This window comes from Carassius auratus, chromosome 38, assembly GCF_003368295.1.
Source record: "Carassius auratus strain Wakin chromosome 38, ASM336829v1, whole genome shotgun sequence".
Taxonomy (NCBI): Eukaryota; Metazoa; Chordata; class Actinopteri; order Cypriniformes; family Cyprinidae; genus Carassius; species Carassius auratus.
Window position 1 is genome coordinate 21196350 of NC_039280.1, and position 23617 is coordinate 21219966.

Below are 23617 nucleotides of genomic sequence, written 5' to 3' on the forward strand. Positions count from 1 at the left end.
TAGTGTACTGTCATTTGTCCAAGTCTAAAACCCTTGTTTCCATGAATGCGGTCCCTGTTTGACAGAGGCTTAGAGTGCCATTTCACGACAGTTTCGCGCTGGCCTGCATTCTTGTGCACGTCGGTAACAGTCACCTGCTGTGTTCTCGCTGCTCCATCTGAACTCTGTCAAACTTGTTTTCTTGCAGCCCGAGACAATAGGCTGTCTTGTCAGTCTGAAAGACCTGTGGCTGGACGGAAACCAGCTGTCTGAAATACCACCGGTAAAGTATTTCTGACATGTCCTGTTGATGTCTGTCTAGCAGACAGTCGGATCTTCTTTTGCAGATATTTTGGAAACCTGTATTGCTTCAGAAGATGTGTGTACTGCTCCTTTAAAATATTTTACACTTGATCGTAACGTAATGTTTATTAACTAAACACGATTTCCTCTTGAAAGAGACTTCCTCAGTATCCTAGAGACTTTTTTTGTGTGCTTGTGATTGCGTGCCGGTTTTCCATTTGCATGTTTACATTCGTGTGTGTATGTGTGTGTGCTTTCTCTGCCTCAGGAGCTGGGGAATATGAGAAGCCTTACATGTCTGGATGTATCGGAGAACAAGTTAGAGCGCCTCCCAGAGGAGATGGGGAACCTCCTCTCCCTCACTGACCTCCTGGTGTCCCAGAACCTCATAGATGTGTTGCCGGAGGGCTTAGGTCAGTGTTTAGGACCCGACCGCTATCTGCAGTGCATGTGTGTGTGTGTGTGTGTGTTTGTGTGTGTGTGTGTGCTTCTGTGTGGTTGTGCTTCTTAAACTGCAGAAATTAGATGACGGTGATGGAGGAGAGTTTTTTTTTTATTTGGAAAGGGGAGAGACAAAAACTCATTTGCTTTTCTTTTTTTAATGTCAAATATCATTTTGAGCTTTGGTTTGTTGGGCATGTGGTTAACCTCTCTTTTTATTTTATGCAGTAATCATACTGTAATATATGTTTTCCTTTAGGTAAATTAAGACGGCTTTCAATATTGAAAGCAGATCAAAACCGATTAGTCCAGCTCCCGGAGAGCATAGGCAACTGTGAAAGCCTGACCGAACTAGTGCTGACAGAAAACCAGCTGGTGGTAAGTTACAGCACCTGAGACATTGTCTGCATGCTTTCAGTTAGCAAGAGGAAAACATTACGTTGTGCTCATTAAAATGAGCTAATTATCTACTTATTGGATTTTAGTTTATTACATAGTTCTTTTAATTCAAACATAAAATCGTCTTAAAAAAAAGTTAAAGATTTTAAACTTTTTTTAAAAAAAATCATAAAATTTTAATTGCTTATAACAGCATAAAAAGAAGAATGTGAGCTGACTAAAATTGCTCATTTAAATGGTGTTCAGGTCAGTTTCGGCATGGTGTTGGACAGGTGAAATGGTGTTCACCTGTCAGAAATGTTCTGAACCCCAGAAGCGTGGTTATTTATGTGTTTGATTAGGGTTAGATCTAAACTCAGCAGAAAGTAAAGATTGATCTCTGGGAGCGGTGCACCTCTGGGGTGTATTCCAGAAAGCAAGGTTAACTTACCATCACATATATCCTGAACTCTTGGTTGATTAATCCAAACCTTCGCATCCTCAAGGCAAATGGAGTAAGTTCATTCAACTCAAGAGTATCTCCACGTTTTACACACAAGACATTCTCAACAGAGCGACACATTGATGAAGACCCTGTCCCAATGGAGCACTTCATGTGCACTTGCAGTCTTACAGACTTACAATGGCCGCCACATGTGCATGTTCATTAATTCCACGAGACCTTAATGTTTGTCACACTTGTCAATTTAGCATTCAGAAGGGTGTTTGCGAGCGTCTCCTTTGCAGTCGTTATGTGCCCTCGAACAGCACTTCTGCTGAGCCAGCACTGGGGCGAGCTCCGAAGCAGACTTCTGCATTAGAGGAAGACCACGAGGGTTCAGGGTGCGATTCAGGACAGGGCCTAAGAAAAAGCGTGCCATACTACTTTCTTCTTCTGTTCAAAGGCCATTTGCATACGTATCACAGCCTAATTGGTGGTTGAGCAGTACCCCCCCCCCCCATCACTGAAAAAATAACTCAATTTTTTGTTCAATGATAGTTATGATATGTCATATCTTATGTATTTTTATTATATAAATACATTATAGAAAATGTAGATCCATGATGTGTGAGACGATAATAAAATAAATATTCTATAATAAAATAAACATTACCTTGTCATAATAGGGTTTTATAATTTATACAGATATATGCCAATAATATAAATATTAGTGCTGTCAGACAATTAATCACATTTAAAATACATTTTTGTTCACATAATGTGTGTGAACAAAACATACTGATTGTATATATTTAATAATTTAGTTTATTATATAACTATATTGTAATAATATATAATATTGTGATAGCACTGAAGTGAACTAACCCTGAAACAGAACTTATTCTGGAGCAGATGATGTTCAGAGAAGTTATTTCTTTGGCTATTTACATAGACTGAAAGCTACCGCCATTTTGGAACTGAAGGCTGAGTTTATCCTCTTGCTTACTATTAAACCTGGGTACCCAGGTTTGTCACACAACCTAATTTCTCGAATACCCCCTGACCATAAATCATCATAAATCCCATTAATGTATGCCCTTAAAAAATGGACAAAACCAACCGTTGGTTTAAAATAACCTTGATTTAAGATTAATCTAGAATTTAGGGTAATTTAAACCAATGGTTGGGTTTGTTCATATTTGACCTAAACATGGCTTGAAACAACCCAGCATTTTTTAGAGTGTAGAGTCGTAATCATATGTGGTCGTCTTTATTTTTTTTAATTATTATTTTTTTTGTGATTTTAAAATGTGTGTTCCCCCCCCCCCCCCCCCCTCTCTCTCTTTCTCAGAATTTGCCAAGAAGTATGGGAAAACTAAAGAAACTATCCAACTTCAACTGTGACAGGAATAGACTGACATCTTTACCAAAAGAGGTATGCCATCCTTGTATGCTGTCATTGGGCCTTATTCATTTCATGAGGCTGCAGGCCTGGGTGACATAACTACATTTCCCATCATTCTCTGTGGAAGTACCAGGATGTTGAAACCCATGAAACACACACCTAATGTAAATATTTGACCTACTCTTCATTTTATTGTGTTAAAAGGTTTCAGAGTTCCAAACCTTATCTTTTATTCGACCCAAAGTCCCTTGAATTCACATAAAAAAAGAGCTCTCAGGGGACTTGATGGAAGCAGCATGTAGCAAACTGTCTTCTAACAAATCTTGCTTACACTTCACTCCATGGGTGGGACAGTGTGTTTACTGTACATAAGCAGTAAATACAGTGGCGCCTACTGCAAATTCTCAGTAACTCTTCTGATATACTTGGAACTAGTTTTTCTTGCTGTTGCTAGTGTACCCGCACACCATGTATTTTTAGACATTACTTTGCATACAAGTTCACAAGGTTGTCAAACTATGTTTAACAGTATTAGGAATGCAAGTTATGTTTCGTTCTGCTAATTACTTGGATTAAGATTAGGTGAGTGGAGTCGTATTAGCTCAAGGTCATCCAGCAGTTATTTTTCAACTGGATGATGAACTACTCCTTCAGTACGTTCAAGTAAAAAAGTGAAATTGACATGATCTACAGCCAAGTATGGTGACCCATAGTCTGCATTTAATCCAAAAGAAGTCAGGAGTTAGTCAAGAGTCAGTATCCTTCTTTTTAATGACTACTTTCATTGAAGGACTTTGAGTTGTTTATTACTAGAACAAGTCCTTGAAGATTATGTTATGCATTTTCCAGAATAATCTTGATTTTTTTTTTTTTTTTTTTTTTTTGAGCAAGACCCTTTTTGTTACTGTTATACATTAAAGACAATACATGTTTTGGTTTGATCATAATACAACTGCGTTAAGAAGTGAGTTGCATGTCAGACAGAGTATCTAGTACTGCAAAAGGTACTTTGTTATAGTATCTAGTGCCTATTTGAAATATATTCTGATTGCTTGTGATGCTGAACTTATTGGTACCATAGTTTAGTGGTGGTCTAGTATTAAAACTTCTCAGTACGCCCCTCTGAAACTTAACAAATCCAGCTATTATTCTTTAATTAGATGAACCCTAACACATCTTCTGAGATTTAATGCTCATTTAGACATTAAGGTTTTTCTGGGACATAATTTTCCATCAAGTCTGCTCGATCAATTACCAAAGAAGCACGTCAAAATTGTTCCGCAAAATTAGATTTTCTCATAAAAGTCATAAAAATGAGTACACCTTCCTGAAAGTTACCAAATAAAACTAATTTCAATCAAAAGGTGAGTGCGTTCGACCAAAATGTTAAAAAGGGGAGTAAATTCTTGAAAATTATGCTGACAACAATAGAACCAATTGGGAGATGATTGTCAGGAGAATTATTTGCTTATTTTTACCCCAAAGAGGACAATGGTACGAGGGGAATACCAAATCATTGTTCTAAGTGAAAGAAAATCAAAAGGAACACTGACTTTATAAAACGGTGGACTTGTGAGAAGGTCCTTGAAATAATCAGGCCTTCACTTTAAGCTTTCCTTTCATGATAAGTGTTTTTTTTTCACTAGGAAAGAGCAGGAAAATACCAAGCAAGTGCCCCAGAGCCAGCAAAAGCTATGAAAAGAGTGACTGTCTTTCTTACAAAGTAAGACGCAGCCTGCAGAAGTGACATGCGTGGTTGTTGTCCACACTGGAACTGTAGCCAAGGCATAAACTCATTTAACCTTTTCCAAACCTTTTTTTTTTCTTTGTAGATCTTGGGATTTTGTGAAGTAGTGTGGAATTAAAGTTCACCCAAAAATGAAAAAATATTGTGATTAATTACACACAAACCCTCATGTCCTTCCAAACTCGTAAGACCTTTGTTTATCTTTGCAACACAAATTAAGAGATTTCTGATGAAATCCGAGATCTTTCTGAACCTGCACAGACAGCAACACAACTTCAGTGTTTCCAGGTCCAGAAACATTAGCCACTTTTCCACGGGCCAGGAGAGGCTAATGGCTTCGCACCTGTAGCACCGAGTCCAAAATAGCACTGCGTTTCCACCATCGGGCCAGAAGCTCCACTGTGCTTCACTAAAACCTGTCCTTTACGTGTTATGAACATAGCCTGCTTATTCAGTCGAGTCTGTTTCTGTTTATTTGTAGTCACAGTAACCTATATACATCACATTTTGAAAGAATTTTTTTAAGAATATTTTTATAAAAGCTATTGAACAAAAAACATTATTATATTTTTATGACATACGAAGCTAAACTTCGTCAGCCCCAAAAAAACCTAGGCCATTGGCCCAGAGGAAGCACCGGCGAGGCACGATCAAGCCCCTGAAGTGACAGTGGTAACGCGACTGGCTCTGGCACACACTAGCACGCCCGCTTTTGGCCCGACAATGGAAACACGGCTATTTCAAGAGATCTTTAAAACAGTCCATGTGACATCAGTGGTTCAACCGTAATTTTACGAAGCTACGAACATAACATAATAAGATTAAAATGAGTTCAAAATTCTGTTAACACTTTAGTAAAGGGATTAATTCTTACTCTTAACGAATTGCTTATTAGCATGCCTATTATTAACATATTGGCTGTTTATTAGTACTTAAAAGCAAATATTGTGCATGACCATATTCTACATCCCTAATCCTACCCAATACCCTAAACTTAACAACTACCCTACTATTAATAAGCAGCAAATTAGGAGTTTGTTAAAGCAGAAGTTACTAGTTAGAACTAGTTAATGGTTTGTTAATAGTGAAAATTGTATCTTAAAATAAAGCGTGACTAAAATTCTTATTCTTGCATGTATGATGTACTTATAATAACTAGGTATTAACCTAACCCCAAACCAAACCATACCCCCGATTATGTCCAATTAGTTACATTGTGAAACTCAGAGACTCACTAGTTGGGTGTCATTGTGTATATCATTTTACCCTGTTTTTCACATTGGTGCTACTTTAATTTCTCTTTAATTGGATATTGACTACACTAATCAAACAGATCAACACTCCAGAATCCAGAATGTAATCCTTACATATCAAATATTTGATATTGGGAATAAGTGCAGTTTGAACAGCCTTAATCATGCAGCCTTTAGCATTTACAGTTTAGTGTCTTTAATATTAAATATCTTTGTCCTCGCAGCAATTCTAAGGAACAGTATTTTGCTAAATAAAGATGTTCAGACTCCATTGTTAAAACTCTCAAAATGCTTGGCACAGTAGCTCACTCTTGCGTTGGCTCGAGTAAGTCTCCCTCCTGTGTGAGCGTGGCTGTCATGAGTGCTGTGGTTTACACACTGACTCATCCGATAGTGGCCCTGCTGCTGCTGTAATTGGTCTAGTGAAATCCTTACACTTCCTAACCAGCAAATCCAGTTCCAGGCCTGATTGAGTTCAGTGAAAGCGCACCTTGGGTCAGTCAGTGTTATTAGCGTGCTGGCCTGGGGCAGCCTGCCATCACAAGTCTCATGACTTTGGTTACCATATACAAACTGTAGTGCTGTGTGTTTTTGTGGCATGACTGCAGTGCTCGTGATGGGGTCGCCTATGGCACACACATTCAGACAAACACACAGTTCGTTGTGCTACTGCTCTGTGTCTTGTGTCATCTTCAACAGCCCTCAAGTGTCTTATGTTCTCGAGAAACCGCCATCTCCTATTCTTAAAGGGTTTCTCTTCCACACTTTCCTGTGTGTGGTTTGAGGACGGGCGCTGGTGACAGCTGAACGAGATTTGAGGAATGCTATTGTCTTGTTTAAACAATGGCTCTGTTTGATTGAGGCAGCTTGTTCTCTGAGACTTCTCTGACCTCACTCAGTGGACAACGCGAAAGCCAGCAAAATATCATGTTCTTGCATTATTTCATCATCAGGCAATATCAGAGTGTAGGGCTGCACGAGATGACAAACTAAGCAATATGATCATGATCATCAGTTATAATCGATTATTGATGATTTCTTTTAGTCAAAATTAATTCATGTAAGCACATCAGTTATTTAGTTTTAGGATTTATTATTTTTATCATATATTTATAGTTTTTAATTAACACACTTTCTACAGGTGGTTCTAAGAAATGCTTTCCTGACCCCGTTCTCCTTTCTCTGTCCAGTTCTGCTCTTGTACTAGATGTTAAAACAGTGAAGTTTTCTAATATTAAATCCAGTAATTCCACATGATGGTAATGTTTTTCTGTTGAAACGGTAAAAAAAAACTTTGTAGCAAAGCGTTTGCGTCGATACATTTATTTTACAATCACAAACAAAATAGCTTTATGTTTGGATTTATTACAGTATGTCATCTGAGAAGTTTTCCTTTGCAGATCTACTTACAAAAAATAGCACAGTGGCTTTGTGATTGTGATGGAGAACAAACTGTATTACACATTCATTTGAGCAGAATATCATAATTGATTATGGTTTTGGTGGTCTTCAATGCATCAGCGTTTTTTTTTTTTTTTTTTTTTACAAATAAAAAAGAATAATTATCTGGGGTCAGTTTTATACTGTTGTAACATCTCTGAACTTCCAGCTTGAAGTCAGCTCATCTTAATGATGAAAAATAACTATAGTTGGCCGTTGTGCTCAAATGTTAGCAGTAACTCACAGATGAGAAACCTGACTTTATCAGCAGTCTGGTGTGAATCGCTCCATAGGAATCCAATGCATTTGAGAGCTTTCCTTGCCTTTTAGCTGCCCGTTACCTCTAGTTCAGCCCACCTCTAATTGCTTCTAATTTTAGCTCTGCTGGCTTTCTGTCACTGAAACCGCTTATTTAGGAAGGGTTTGCTTGCGGTTTATTTCAGCTGTGTTCAATTCATTTTGTTCATCACTCTCGGTCTTCTCAGTGATTTTCCTGCTAGTATTCATATGCTGGCAGAGCTGATATTGTACTGATTTCCGAGCGTTTGGCAGTGGTCACAGGGGAGTTTGCTCATGTTGTTTTGTGATTGTTTTCAGATCGGTGGCTGCTGCAGTCTGAATGTTCTGTGTGTGAGAGAGAACCGTCTGGTGCGCATCCCTCCCGAGCTCTCGCAGGCTACAGAGCTGCATGTGCTCGACGTTTCTGGAAACAGGTTTGTCACAACAGCGTTTTCTCACTGGGGGGTTTGTGATGTAGACACACAGAAGTCAAGCACATTAGTGACTGTCTTTGATTGTATCATTTGTATCAATGCATCACTGTTCCAAATCCATAAGACCTTAATTTATCTTTAAAAAATACCTTTATTTGTGCTTTAATGAAATATGAAATATTTATGAAAGCCATTATAATTTTTAATCTTATTAATTAGGGCTGGACGATATGGCCCAAAGTTATATCACAATATATTTCTTAATTTCGGTCGATATGATATTGATATGAACACTATTTACAAAAGCCTCATAAAAACGGCCAAGAATGCAAACAACAGATGTCTGTGCATACAAACGTATGAAAAATTAAATTGCCAAGTCTGACACCTATAATAGCGAGTATAAAACCATATAATATTTTAGAAAATCAATATCTTTAACTTCAAACTAAATGCTAACATACAGTACTAGTCAAAAGTTTCTGGACAGTAAGATTTTTAATGTTTTTAAAGATTTCTCTTCTGTTCACCAAGCCTGCATTTATTTGAACCAAAAATACAGCAAAAACAGTAACATTTTTACTAAAAATACTAAAATAACTTTTTACTATTTGAAAATATCTTAAAATACAATGTATTCCTGTGATTTCAAAGCTATAATTTTAGCATCATTACTCCAGTCACATGATCCTTCAGAAATCATTCTAATATTCTGTTTTGCTGCTCAAAAAACATTTATTATCATGTTGAAAACAGCGGAGTAGATTTTTTCAGGTTTCTTTGATGAATAGTTCAGAAGAACAGCATTTATCTGAAATGTAAATCTTTTGTAACATTATGAAAATGACTTCTCATCACTTTTGATAATTTTAAGACATCCTTGCTAAACAGCATTCATTTTTTAAAATCTCTTTCAAAAAAAAAAAATTCATACTGACTCCAAGCTTTTGACTGGTAAAGTGTGTATAATGTATACAAAGCAAATACAAAGCTTTTTATTTCAGTGAAATGCTGATCTTTGGATCTTTCTATTCATCAAAGAATCCTGAATTTTGTTTTACTAAACTGCTTTAAATATTGATAATCACAAATTGTGACACTGAAGACTGGAGTAATGATTCTGAAAATTCAGCTTTGATCACCGGAATAAATTACAGTGAAGCTACTTCACTTTGAAAATTGCCTTTTGCAAAAAAAAAAAACCCATAAGGCACTAGTCACGTGCGCTGTAACCGGTAATGCTCCGTGACGCTTTGTTGTTCTCTGTAATGCTGGTTGCAGTTCCTGTGCTAACTGTAATATGTTGCGTGACAGTCTGTAATTACTTAAGTACTTTTTCATCAAGCTGTAGCACATCTTCAGGGTCCTCCAAGTGTCTTTCTACCATTAAAGGGGTCATATGATGCAATTTCAAATTTTCCTTTCTCTTTAGAGTGTTACAAGCTCTTGGTATCACTTCGGGCACCCTCCCCCATCTCATAGTCCATCACAAGGTTTCACTGTAGACAGCGTCCAATGCCAGTTTGGGATTGGTAGACATCGCCCAACCATAGTGTGCAGCACATTCTACGGAGGGCGAAGACCTGTTTCCTGAACCAGGAGCCTACAATGCTTCTGTGCACAAAGGCTGTTTCTATAAAGTGGGGCAATTCCAACTTTTCAAGGACATTCTGGCGCTTCTGACTCACAGCCTGTAAGTACATGTACATGTTAAAAGAATTTGCCACTGATGTTTCAAATGCAAGTTTTGAGCAGTGTAGAGTACCATTGTTTCTCCGATCACAAATGCAGACATGGTTTTATGTTTACGTAGTGTAGGGGTGTGTATTTTTTTTACCTTAAAGGGGTCATATGGCATTGCTAAAAGAACATTATTTTGTGTATTTGGTGTAATGCAATATGTTTATGCAGTTTAAGGTTTAAAAAAAAACAAAATTTTCCACACAATGTACATTATAGTTGCTCCTCTATGCCCCACCCCCCCCCTTTCTGAAACGTGCCAATTTTTACGAAGATCATCGTTCTGAAAAGAGAGGTGGACACTGATTGGCCAGCTATCCAGTGCATTGTGATTGGTCGAATTCCTCAAGTGCGTGATGGAAATGTTATGCCCTTTAACATACTGTGTTTCCGTCTCCCAGCACGATGAGACAAAACCAATTAAATCCATTACAAATGAGGCATTTGTTGCATCCAGGGCGAAGATAATTACGGATTATAATGACTTAGTTGTTGCATATCGTGCTGCGTAAACATAAAACCATGTCTGCATTTGTGATCGGAGAAACGACAAATAACAAGTCTACTATACACTGCTCAAAACTCGCGTTTGAATCATCAGTGGCAAATTATATCAATATAAAAAACATACTTGCGTGAGTCAGAAGTGCCAGACTGTCCTTGCAAAGGTGGAACTGGCCCCAGACTTTGTACCACAGACTGATTTTATGCTACTGGTTCAGGAAACAGTTCTCATCCTCCATAAAATGTGCTGCACACATCTGAATATTTTGATTGAACTGTTCTGGATCAGTGTTGTAAATGCAACTTAAACACTTATTTGTAGTTTTCCTCTCTTGGAAGGCCAAACAAAGTAGTTTGCTTTCACAATGAAACGTATCCCCAACATGTCGGCGAGTATAAAAGTTACACTGCCTTTCTTTTGAATTTTGGGCGGTGTTATGCAAATCTTATCACATCGTGACATAGACGTGGGGACATGTTAGAAAGAGCCGTTTTAGGTAGGAGTGGTTGAATCTGAACTTTTATATAGAATATCTCTTTGGATTTGAGACTTCAGTCTTTGCAACTTTTGGGGAAGTCGTGGCCTAACGGTTAGAGTTTGACTCCTAACCCTAGGGTTATGGGTTTGAGTCTTGGGACAGAAATACCACGACTGAGGTGCCCTTGAGCAAGGCATTGAACCCCCAACTGCTCCCTGGGCACCGCAGAATAAATGGCAGCCCACTGCTCCGGGTGTGTGTGCACAGTGTGTGTGTTCACTGCTCTGTGTGTGTGCACTTCGGATGGGTTAAATGCAGAGCACAAATTCTGAGTATGGGTCACCATACTTGGCTGAATGTCACCTTTACTTCATTTTCACTTTCACTTTCACTTTTTCTTTATGCACCAAGAGCTTCTAACAATCCAAAGAGAAATGAAAAATTGAATCAAATGACCCCTTTAAAATGCATAAACGCATTGCATTACACCAAATACACACAATAATGTTATTATTTTTAATGTAATGTTGATATTTAAATTTTTTGCAACATCATATGACCCCTTTAAACATCTCTACTACTCCCCCTGTTGTATAAGATCAGTATCTCTTTTGCACTTGTGTGATAATGCTTAACTATATGATGTAAATATGAGACAAAAACTCTAACGGGGCATTTTTGCACGATATCTTGATTTTTTTTTAGAGATATTCTAACTACGTTCTCTAGGCTCTAGTTGTTGCCCTGCATAATGTTTGTCATCAATCAGCTGTATGAAATGTCAAGAGAAAAGTGAAGAGCTCTTTATGTCCCTCTTGCCAGAGTCTTTTATCGCTGAAGCATATTTTGATGGAGTGTGGTGTTTTGAACTACATTAGGACTCTTACTTTTATGTTGATTCTTATGAAAAGATTTTTAATGAAGTGACACCACTTTTAATTTAAGAATTTTGATCAGAGACAAATTTTAAAAGCCTCTTATGAAAGCCTGCCATATTAGTTATTTTTTCCTTTTTTTACCGTGTTATCTAGCATGGCGTTAAACTACAAACAAACAAATCCACAGCCAGTAATGCATACAGAAATGAATCCACATGGACACTGAACTTTACAGATGAATGGAAGTATTCATATAAAAATGATAAGAAAAATACAAGCTGCACATTTCTGCCTTTAAATCATCTAGAGCACATGCTCCATAGAATTGCTGAATATGCTTTTTCAATTAGAAATTTGGCAGATTAGTTTAAAAAGGCATTTCATTTATTAAACTATACGCAGTAATAAAGCCTGTCAATAACACATGCATGCCTGAGACATTAGGACTATCAGGAGAACATATAAACGTCCCACTTTGGGAGTTTGCAGGAACAGCATTAAGACAGATGAATGATATTCTGTCCGTGTCTCTGTGAAGACTGCTGTACCTGCCCTTGACCCTGACCTCTCTACGACTCAAAGCTCTGTGGCTGTCAGAGAACCAGTCTCAACCCCTGCTCACCTTCCAGACGGACGTGGACCCGGAGTCTGGAGAGAAGGTCCTGACCTGTGTACTGTTGCCTCAGCAGCCCTGTGAATCAGAAAACAAAGGTAAAGCTCTGATGTGTGCCTGACACTTACAAGATCCTGCAAGCTGGTTTTCATCAGATATTGTGCCTGAAATGTCTCTTCTACCGGACATATGTGAAAACACACAGTCTCTGTGGCATGTTTTCAGGACATCAGAGGATGTGGAGCTCTCTTTCTGTCAGACGTTCTGGGCTTTCGGTTTTCTGTGTTTTTGTGTTTTTAGGCGAGCGGGGGTTTGTAGAAAGGGTCAAATGTGGCAGAAGTTGGCGAAACGGCTTACAGATATATTTGGGATAAGCTTTGGAATTGTAAAAACTAATTTCCTTGTTTTCTGTATAAAAGAATTGCAAATGCTGTGTACTAGTGTGGTTACAATATCAGTAGTAGTCAGTAGTCTGTACCAATACCAGTAAAATTCCACTGATCTCTGTACAAATTTTGGTACCATAGCAAAATTATTTAACTCTGTGAAAATAAAAATAAAATGTGTTATTACTGCTATTTATTATTAAGTAAATATGTTCAAATGGTAGCATGTTGCCATCAAAAATGGGCAATTATGTAAACATTGCAATTGAAAAGAAGCAATTGATACAAATTACAGGTAACAGAACAAGTGTAGTGCCCTTATACAGCAAGCTTTAATGTTATCACAATGTCAGACATCGATGTTTCAGATTCAGTCCTACATTTTAATATGGCCATCAGTGCTGAAACTTTCCAGTGTGTACTTGGCAGCATGAAAAATATAAAGTTTTTTTTATTTTTTATGAATGTGTTATATAAAGAAAGTGAGCAAAGAGTGCTCACTGTATATTTAATGAAGCTGATATCATTTCATCCACAAAGGGATAGTTTATCCAAAAATGAAAATTCTGTCATTAATTAATCAGCCTCGTTCCAAGTCGTTCCAAAGCTCTAAGACCTTCATTCATCTTCAGAGCACAACATTTTTTTGATGCATTCCGAGAGCTCTCTGACCCTCCCATAGACAGCGGTGTAATTCCCATGATCAAGGTCCAGAAACATTGCAAGGACATCGTAAAGCAGGCAATGTGACATCAGTGGTTCAACCGTAATTTTGCGACGCTACGAGAATACTTTTTGTGTGCAAAGAAAATAAAAATGACTTTATTCAACAATGTGTGTCCTCCGTAAAAGACATATGCTGTTCTGTGTCAGCTGCGCCACACGGAGACGTTGTTTTAGTTCAGATCAAAGCGTAAATAATTTAGACAACGGTTATGTATGTGATGCTGTCCAAACTAGTGCTATGGTGAAGTGGAGGAGACAATTTGTTGAGTAAAATCATTGTTTTTATTTTCTTTGTGCACAAAGTATTTTGTAGCTTCATTATTGTACGGTTGAACCACTGATGACTATTTTACTGATCTCCTTGTGTTGATCGTGGTTATTACATTTCTGTTTATGGGAGGGTCAGAGAGTTCTCTTAATGCATCAGAAATATTTTAATGTGTGTTCCAAAGATGGACGGAGGTCTTATGGGTTTGGAACGACATGAGGCTGAGTGATTAATGATGTAATTTTCATTTTTGGGTGAACTATCCCTTTAAGTGAAAACTGCTGTTTTAAATTCTAACTGTATTGCACAGTGAGTCTCTTTTTTTTAAGGTTGTGTTTACAGTACTTGTCAAAATTTGGAAACATGATTTTGAAATGTTTTTAATTGAGGTTTCATGATTTACATAATTTATTTGATGCAAAGCTGAATTTTCAGCGCTCATTACGCCAGTGTTTAGGGTCACAGATGCTTGAGGAATCATATCCGCTATAATAAATTATAGTGTGAACTTGGTGTGTATGCATGTGTTAAATAGCAACTGCATCATAACGAGATCAAGATAATAAAAAAGAAAAAGACTAAGATTAGTGGGCTTCAGGGAGGGGGATGTTAGATGTAGAATATGCCCTTTAAATGTTTCCATCCTAACCAGCAGTACACCACTTTCGAGGCATCACGGTTCTGCCAAGTTTATCTGTAAGGAGATTCTGCCCATAATCAGATTTTTGGTGTAATATTTTGATAACATCCTGTGTCTTCTGTGCTTTAGTCTCAATGTGGTCCTGTGGGATTTATGGGTGGCTCAACACACCCGTATGATTCAATGTGTGTGTTGATTTGAGGGGAGGTAAAGGTGCAGCAGAGCATGTACAGATCAGGTCTTGATATTCCTGAGCTTTCTCTGGCCTTCCTCCACGCTCATGTGCTGCTTTCTACATGGCGCCAGCGGATTGGACGGCTAAAGAGGCTTATCTCCTCTGAGCTCAGCTCAGCCTCAGATGTTGCCACAGCCGTGAATTAACCTAAACCCATTGAAACTTCTCTTTCATTGATGAAACTAGGGGTCAGTGGTGAAAAATACAGTAGTGTGGGAAGTTGACATGTCACAGTCACATGATCCTTCAGAGACCATTCTGACATGCTGATTTGCTGCTCAAGAAACATTAAAATTTCTACCAAGAATTACATCAAGACGCATTATTTCAGCATTTTTTTTATCACTGTTTGTGCTGGAAATTGTGATACACTATCAGATTCATAACAAAGGAATGAATTATTGAATATATAATTGAATAAAATGTATTAATCAAGGCCCTATTAAATTGATAAAGTGTCAGAGAAGACATTGATGTCCTTTTTTTTTTTAAAGAAAAGATTATTGTTTCAAATCAAAGATAATGTTTCCACAAAACTATTATGATTATTGTTTCAAATCAAAGATAATGTTTCCACAAAACTATTATGCAGTAAAAAACTGTTTCAACACTAATAATAGCCATTGTTAATAAGTGAGCATCAATAAGAAATAATTGCGCACTAAATCAGCATAATGCTTATTTTGGGTTTTGCTGACACATTGAATGACTCTTGAGGTTTTTTTTAGTCATCACTTCCTCTGATATGTTTGGATGTGTTGGAGGTCAGGTCACGCTGAGTTTTACTTCATATATAAGCTCCTCTGTGTGATTTTATGAAAACTAGAGTAAATGCAATAAAAAGTTTTTCCCCCAACCCAGTAAAAGATAAAGGAATATGTTTAACCCATATGTGTAAAAACAGTCTGTGCATATGTTCTTTAGGTTCTGATAACCTCGCCCGCTGTGGTGCTCTGGAGAGTCTGGTGGAGAGCGGCGTGCTGGATGACACCTGGGACGACAAAGCCACCAACAGAATGAGCACCATCCGTTTCATGGAGGAGGATGATGATGAGGATGACGAAGAGGTGAGGAACGAGGCTCTGCTAAATGTATTATATTGATTTAGCATGATTATGAGCTTTGTAAAACTGATGTATAAGGTGCCTTTTTAGTGGTCTTTTGGTTTAAAGATGACCTCAAACTAAACCTGTGGTTTTTTGTTTTGTTTTGTTTTGTTTTTAAAGGCCATATTTGCAGTTTTTACATATGTCTACTTGCATGCTGTATTTAATATAATTTGGCCCAAATATTCAAGTGGGTATGAAGACCACAAGGTTTGGATTACCCAATGCTTACAACATAAGCCCTATTTAGTCTGTAATTGTTCCTCATGGGGACGTAAGCTATTTCCAGCATTTATTACCTCTGAATCCAGAATGCCGGGGTTTTTCTCCCAGCACTGGCATAAAAATCCTGACCAAATCACCTACTGTTTTTTAACACACACCAAGGTCGTGTGATAATTTAATTGTCTGAATGCACATCTCTGAGTTTACTAGAAGAATTTGATTCAAAATTCCAATCTTTTGAACTGTTGCCATTCACTGTAATTTGCATGCGTATTTAATAGTGAAATTTTGGAAAGTATTTGCAAGAAAGATATTTCATAACTGCTCTACCACAGTGAGTAGGAGCTATTAAGAACAAAAAGAAAAAATCAAAGAAAAGTACGTAAGCATTTGAATACAGTTGGGGTGCTTCAAATTAAGCGATTTGAAGAACAGAGATTTTTTAGTTTTAGAGTTTAGAGTTTTATTTTGGTTAAATAAAGGTCATAAATAAATAAATTTAAATTTGTGGCAAACATCTACGATGTGCAACACTGTTTTAATACCAAAAATTATATGTAATATATAATTCATTTAACTTATTTCGGGAATATGAGTTCCTGAACATGATGGAAGCAGTATTAGAGAGAATGTGGATATAGTGTGCATTAAGGGCACCGCTTGAACATTTACTTCCTGTCACATGCACTGGCTCTCAAGTGGCCGAGACCACAAGTTTGGGTATTGGGACAGGCTCCGTATGTTATGCATATTTCAAAAGCAGTATGCTTTATTGTGTGACGTGACCTCCTCATGCTTTCCATCATCTTGAAAATGTTGATACAATTATGTCACACTGGAAAAGACAAATCAAGTGCATTGCACTGTGGGACATGTAGTAGGTAAACTGCATGCCAAAAGGAAATGCTGTGACATAAAACACACTTCAGTGTGTCCCACCTCAACCTTCTTTTTTCAATCAGACATACTTTTTTTAATGGGGTCTTAAAATCCTTAAAATCTGTGAATTAAAATGGGTTGTTCTTCTTGCTGTTTCTCAGAGGACACTGTTGCGGCGGGCCACCCCACACCCCGGCGAGCTGAAGAACATGAAGAAGGTGGCTGAGAGCATCCGAAAGGACATGAACGCTGCCAAAGGCCTGGATTCCAACAAAAACGAGGTCAATAACGCTGTGGACCGAGTGACCACGTCTGTGTGAACGCTTTAACTCCGAGATGTCTCTTACCCAGTGTGTCTGTCCCTGAAGCCCCCGCAGAGCCATTCCTCACTGTGTTCTCCCAGGGGCTGACCACCAGAGCCCCTTTTCCAGCCCTGCTACCTTCATCCGCTCCTGCCCTGTGTCAGGGACGAGTCCTCACTGCACGGTGCCTTCTTTTCTAAAGACCTCCAGAGCATTAACCGGCAAAGGAATGCATGTTTTTACTCTACCCTTCGGATCCAGTGCTTTTCTTTGACACACAAAATAGGTAGTTGCACTACAAGTCTTAACATAAATCTGTCAGAACCTTTAATATAGAAATATGAATTTGTTATATATGCTCTATTTTTTTATTTTCAAACACTGGGTGCATTTCTTTCTTTTGGTGATAACACAGAGCCCAGGTGTTTTTGGACCTACTGATTTTAAAAATTCTTTTATAGTTGCTTGTGAATATTGACACTTTTGTACGTGTGGCAGCTCAGGTGGTGTAAATTTTAGAAACAAACCGACAAAACAAAAAAAAAGCGTATCCAGTTACCTAATCAATGAATTTCCCATCGCTTGGACTCAATTTTAGAATTAAAAGCATTCGAACAAAGTGACAGATTTTTAATGTCATACACAGTTGATTCTTATCTGAACATGAGGGGGCAGCAGGTTTTTCTTCATAACCCATGCAGTTTTCATTGTGTGTAAAGAACAAGTTTCGGACTAGAAGTGAATTAAAAGGGCTAATGTGTTAGTTCTGGACATGTGGACCGAAGAGAGTGAAGGCTGTCCGACTGACCAGCACTGTGCTTAAGCAGTTTTTATAAAGGAGGTACAATTAAATAAAACTCTTTTGTAATTAAGGTAAGGGTAGGTAGTTATTATCTTCTGCTTTGGTTTAGGTGAGCAGTTTTTCCCTCCAAGTGCCAGAACGCACTTTTACAAGCAATGCTATCAATTTATTTTTTATTATATATGTGGTACACTACGGACTTCATTTTACATTGTATGTTTTCATTTTTATTCCAAGAAAGACATGGTTTTTAATGTTGATTTTGATCTTTTAATTCTTTCTTGTAAATGAAGCTGCACATAAAACAATCGTAAACGGGCGCCGTTTCTTGGCCAGAACGTTTATGACTTTAACCACTGAAATAATAAAATTATTTCTTGAAATCAAAGGTTGAGATTCATTATTTATACAGAGATTTTAATATTTATTACACAAAAATGTTACGGATGCCTTGCCACTTCTTTTTTTGTTTTGTTTGTTTTTTCGGATTGATGTTAAATGTTAAAAGAAACAGTTCAGCCAAAAATATAATTTGTCATTATTTAATGCTGTTGCTATTCCAAACCTTTACGCTGTTATAAATGTATTAATTTTTTACAGTCATTTTTTATGATGTATTTTTATGTAATATTTATTATCTGAGCTTTAGCCCATTGTTCGTCCATCCTTGCTTGTTTTCTCCCACTCAGTTACCTCGCTGTTTCCTTTGCTCACGTGTGGCTTTTTCTGCATTATTTCACTTAAACATTTTGTGTACTGAACATTTTATTTTTATAAATAGATACAATTTCCATAATAATTATGTACTATTCAATCAAGCATTTAATACTGTTACAGAAGCTTTGGAATGCACATTGTATACTTTATATAAATAGACATGAACAAGATTTAGAAGTTGCTCTTTAATTTTACCCATGGATCATGACATTGGTTCCTGGTGGTCATTTTGCTGATTCTATATTCCACGTGTCCGTGTTTATGGGAACTTCTGTTCAGAAGGATGCATCACATTTATATTTGAAGGCCACTGATAACAAATTACTTTCTCTTATACAGTATTGTTCAAAATAATAGCAGTACAATGTGACTAACCAGAATAATCAAGGTTTTTAGTATATTTTTTATTGCTATGTGGCAAACAAGTTACCAGTAGGTTCAGTAGATTGTCAGAAAACAAATGAGACCCAGCATTCATGATATGCACGCTCTTAAGGCTGTGCAATTGGGCAATTAGTTGAAAGGGGTGTGTTCAAAAAAATAGCAGTGTCTACCTTTGACTGTACAAACTCAAAACTATTTTGTACAAACATTTTTTTTTTCTGGGATTTAGCAATCCTGTGAATCACTAAACTAATATTTAGTTGTATGACCACAGTTTTTTAAAACTGCTTGACATCTGTGTGGCATGGAGTCAACCAACTTGTGGCACCTCTCAGCTGTTATTCCACTCCATGATTCTTTAACAACATTCCACAATTCATTCACATTTCTTGGTTTTGCTTCAGAAACAGCATTTTTGATATCACCCCACAAGTTCTCAATTGGATTAAGGTCTGGAGATTGGGCTGGCCACTCCATAACATTAATTTTGTTGGTTTGGAACCAAGACTTTGCCCGTTTACTAGTGTGTTTTGGGTCATTGTCTTGTTGAAACAACCATTTCAAGGGCATGTCCTCTTCAGCATAGGGCAACATGACCTCTTCAAGTATTTTAACATATGCAAACTGATCCATGATCCCTGGTATGAGATAAATAGGCCCAACACCATAGTAGGAGAAACATGCCCATATCATGATGCTTGCACCTCCATGCTTCACTGTCTTCACTGTGTACTGTTGCTTGAATTCAGAGTTTGGGGGTCGTCTCACAAACTGCCTGTGGCCCTTGGACCCAAAAAGAACAATTTTACTCTCATCAGTCCACAAAATGTTCCTCCATTTCTCTTTAGGCCAGTTGATGTGTTCTTTGGCAAATTGTAACCTCTTCTGCACATGCCTTTTTTTTAACAGAGGGACTTTGCGGGGGATTCTTGAAAATAGATTAGCTTCACACAGACGTCTTCTAACTGTCACAGTACTTACAGGTAACTCCAGACTGTCTTTGATCATCCTGGAGGTGATCATTGGCTGAGCCTTTGCCATTCTGGTTATTCTTCTATCCATTTTGATGGTTGTCTTCCGTTTTCTTCCACGTCTCTCTGGTTTTGCTCTCCATTTTAAGGCATTGGAGATCATTTTAGCTGAACAGCCTATCATTTTTTGCACCTCTTTATAGGTTTTCCCCTCTCTAATCAACTTTTTAATCAAAGTACGCTGTTCTTCTGAACAATGTCTTGAACGACCCATTTTCCTCAGCTTTCAAATGCATGTTCAACAAGTTTTGGCTTCATCCTTAAATAGGGGCCACCTGATTCACACCTGTTTCTTCACAAAATTGATGACCTCAGTGATTGAATGCCACACTGCTATTTTTTTGAACACACCCCTTTCAACTAATTCAACTAATTGCCCAATTGCACAGCCTTAAGAGCGTGCATATCATGAATGCTGGGTCTCATTTGTTTTCTGAGAATCTACTGAACCTACTGGTAACTTGTTTGCCACGTAGCAATAAAAAAATATACGAAAAACCTTGATTATTCTGGTTAGTCACATTGTACTGCTATTATTTTGAACAATACTGTATATTCATAACTCACAAACACAATGACAGCTGTGCAGAAGTTGCAATTAAAATAATAATAATAATAATAAAAATCCTATTCAGGGAAGTTTCATCACATCCTTTGTGTGACTTCTTCCAAAGGAATGATTGCAAGACATTTCTCACAGCTGAAGATTCATTTATCCACATAATGCTATATTGTTTATTGTGTGATAAGAGTACTTTTGTTGTCATATTTTGGCAGTGTCAGCTGTGGCTCATTCTTTGAAACTCTGTCTGAAAGCCAGTAGCTTGTCCTTGAACGGTATTCTCACTGTTGCAGATGATACTGGTGTTTGGCATTTACTGTTCATTGAAGCTTTTAGCTGAGCTCCAGTGAGTCTCTGGTTCTCCAACTAGTGACTGTGATAACAGATTTGCTTTCTTTTCTTCCCAAAACAGAACTGCATAGAATCATTTGTTCTCTCTCTCTTTCTCCCAAAAAAACAAAAACAAACTCAAATAGTCGCACAATAATATAGGGGAAGATGCTCTCTTTAATCATTCACCTGCTGAACACAGTTCTAACCAGAATAAGAAAGTAACAGAAACTATGTGAATATATATGTTTATCATTATAATGATGCCATTTTTATTTCCTTTTCAATTGTAAAATACTAAATCAAATAATAGATGTGTGTATTCAGACAATTTAGTTAATAACTAATTACTGCTATATCAGATAAACATTTATAAAATGATGTCATATGATTATATGATTCCAACTGACACTGATGAAGAATTAATATATTTGAAACATGTTGTGTAATTCTTAAATAATGGATCTCTGAATTATAATAGTTATTAAATTAGTTCAGAGATTTATGTTTAAGATCATCAGTTTATAAATAAGATTAAGATGAGATTTAGTGACATCATCAAGAAGAGAAGTAAATAAGGTTTTTAAAAATGGGTAAAAGAATTAAGACTACATATCTGCCTGGAAGTGGTTTTATTTAGCATGAAGTAGTTTGGGTAAAGACTAAAAAATACACATGATGATGAACTCGATGGAGAAGAGTGTTATAATGGGGCTTTTCATAGTTTATTACTATTATTATTGTTGTCGTTATTTTAATGATCCAGCTGTCTATATCTCAGTGGTGAAGTTATGATATAATTTTAGCATAACATACCAGATGATTGTGGTGTGTGTGCACATCAGCCATGTATATCTTTTCAAATCAGTTATTACTGTTGCAATTGGATGGCCATGAAATATTAGATTTGAACAAATTAATAATTTATGAATTTATTTTTATAAGGCCATTCAGAAATGAATGAACATGCTAAATGGTGGGAGTACGAACATAAGATTCAACTGTACCATATAACAAACATGTATCCTAGCTACATGTCTTAACAAGTGAGTGCTCAGATGATTGTCATTTTTCTTCGTCTATTTAATTAGTGAAGCAGCTGCAGTCTCAGTAGAGCATAATTGGCAAGTAATGATGGAGATCGAGTGCTTTCTGGTCGCTAAGGTAACCTGATGATTTGGACAGTAGACAAAAACAAGTGATGTTTCTTAGAAAGGAAATGTAAAAAATCCAAAGACCCATCAAAGCAGGACGTTATGGTGATTTATCAGAGGAAGGGGTGTTATAAGACAAAATCAATATAATAAAAGACACCAAATTAGATACAGTTGCAATCAAAATGATTCAACCCCTTTAACCTGCAAAGACATTTTGCTGCGGAGAACAACATTTTATGAAATCAATTCAAAAACAGGCATCAGTAAAGTATTAGAGAAAGTTGGTTAATACACTTTTGAGTGATTCTAATAATGGAACACTGATGAATCATGATCAAATTCAAAGTGGCTCTAAACATTCATGTTTAATATTATTCAACCCCTGTTGTGCAGAATCTTTTATTCTTTAAAATCACCAATAAACTCTGTCTGTAGGTGTTTAGAAGCTTACTCTTAGTCACCTCTCTACTACTACCTTGGCCCATTCCTCGACCCAAAAAGCTTCCAGATCACTGATAATCTTTGGTTTTCACATTGCCATTGCTTTCTTCAAATTCAACCAGTGTGGCGGTGGAGGCGTGGTTCAGCGAGGTCTGCGACGGGAGAGAGAGCCAAGAGACGAGCGGTGGTAAGTGGTTCAAGTGAGAAACAAGTAACACCTGGCTCTCGTTATAGTGATTGGCGTCGGGAAACGCTATTTAAGCCACCCGAGGATCGGCAGAGAGAGAGAGACCTGAGGACCTGGGGAAGGACGCAGCAGCAGCAGGAGCATTGCAGCACGAGAGTGAATCCTTAGTGGCGAGTTAATGTTTATGCGCATGCGGCGCGACTTTGTTTTATGGTTTTGTTTTGTGTTAAAGAAATAAAATCTTCCTCGAGCCTCAGTACGCTGACCCTGGTCTCCTTCCTTCACACTCAAAGAGAATGTGAACTGTTTTACACTGGTGCCGAAACCCGGGAAGGAAGGAAAAACACACCGCCATGCAGACCCCGTCAGGCCCATCGGGTTCGCCATTTGAGGATATCATCACGTCGCTCGTGGGCCTGCATCAGGAGCAACATCCAGGACCTGGTTCGCAGGGCCGCCGAGGGCCGCACCGCGCTGGATGACGGAGCTGGAGCCGGGGCCCGGGTCACTGGGAGGGGAGCGAGGAACCTCCTGTTGCTTCCCCACGACAATCACTGGACCCACTTCCGGCCACTAGGGCGGCAGGGAGGCCTGGGCCGGCCTGCTGGCGTTGCGTGGATCCAGGCCATTTCGTGGATAGGTGCCCGGTGATGGAGGTGGGGACGTTCGGGTTGTACCAAATGCCAGTGAGTATAAAGGGATCGGGCGTTGGTGGATTCAGGTTGTAACCAGACCTCCATTTATCAAAGCCTGATACAATCGGGGGCATTGGATATAGGCCGCATGGTTAAAGTGAGGTGTTTGCATGGGGATATTGTGGAATAACCCGTAAAGGCCATAGCTATCAAATCTAGGGGTCAAAAGCATTATGTAGAGGTGGCCGTTAGTCCGTGCATCCGGCACCTGATAATTTTGTACGAAATT

At 37.9% G+C, this 23617-nt stretch overlaps 1 protein-coding gene across 1 annotated transcript in view; it reads left to right on the top strand.

Moving 5' to 3' along the window:
- Nucleotides 1-18272, top strand: part of lrrc1 (leucine rich repeat containing 1) — a 38894-nt gene extending 20622 nt beyond the window's left edge. Inside the window, exons 7-14 of the mRNA XM_026224731.1 lie at nucleotides 188-262; nucleotides 551-695; nucleotides 983-1101; nucleotides 2895-2978; nucleotides 7986-8101; nucleotides 12241-12413; nucleotides 15495-15637; nucleotides 16942-18272. Of these exons, the coding sequence (XP_026080516.1) occupies nucleotides 188-262; nucleotides 551-695; nucleotides 983-1101; nucleotides 2895-2978; nucleotides 7986-8101; nucleotides 12241-12413; nucleotides 15495-15637; nucleotides 16942-17100 (1014 nt within the window). The 3' untranslated portion in view covers nucleotides 17101-18272. The remainder of the gene's footprint in view (nucleotides 1-187; nucleotides 263-550; nucleotides 696-982; nucleotides 1102-2894; nucleotides 2979-7985; nucleotides 8102-12240; nucleotides 12414-15494; nucleotides 15638-16941) is intronic.
- Nucleotides 18273-23617: the final 5345 nt, after the last annotated feature.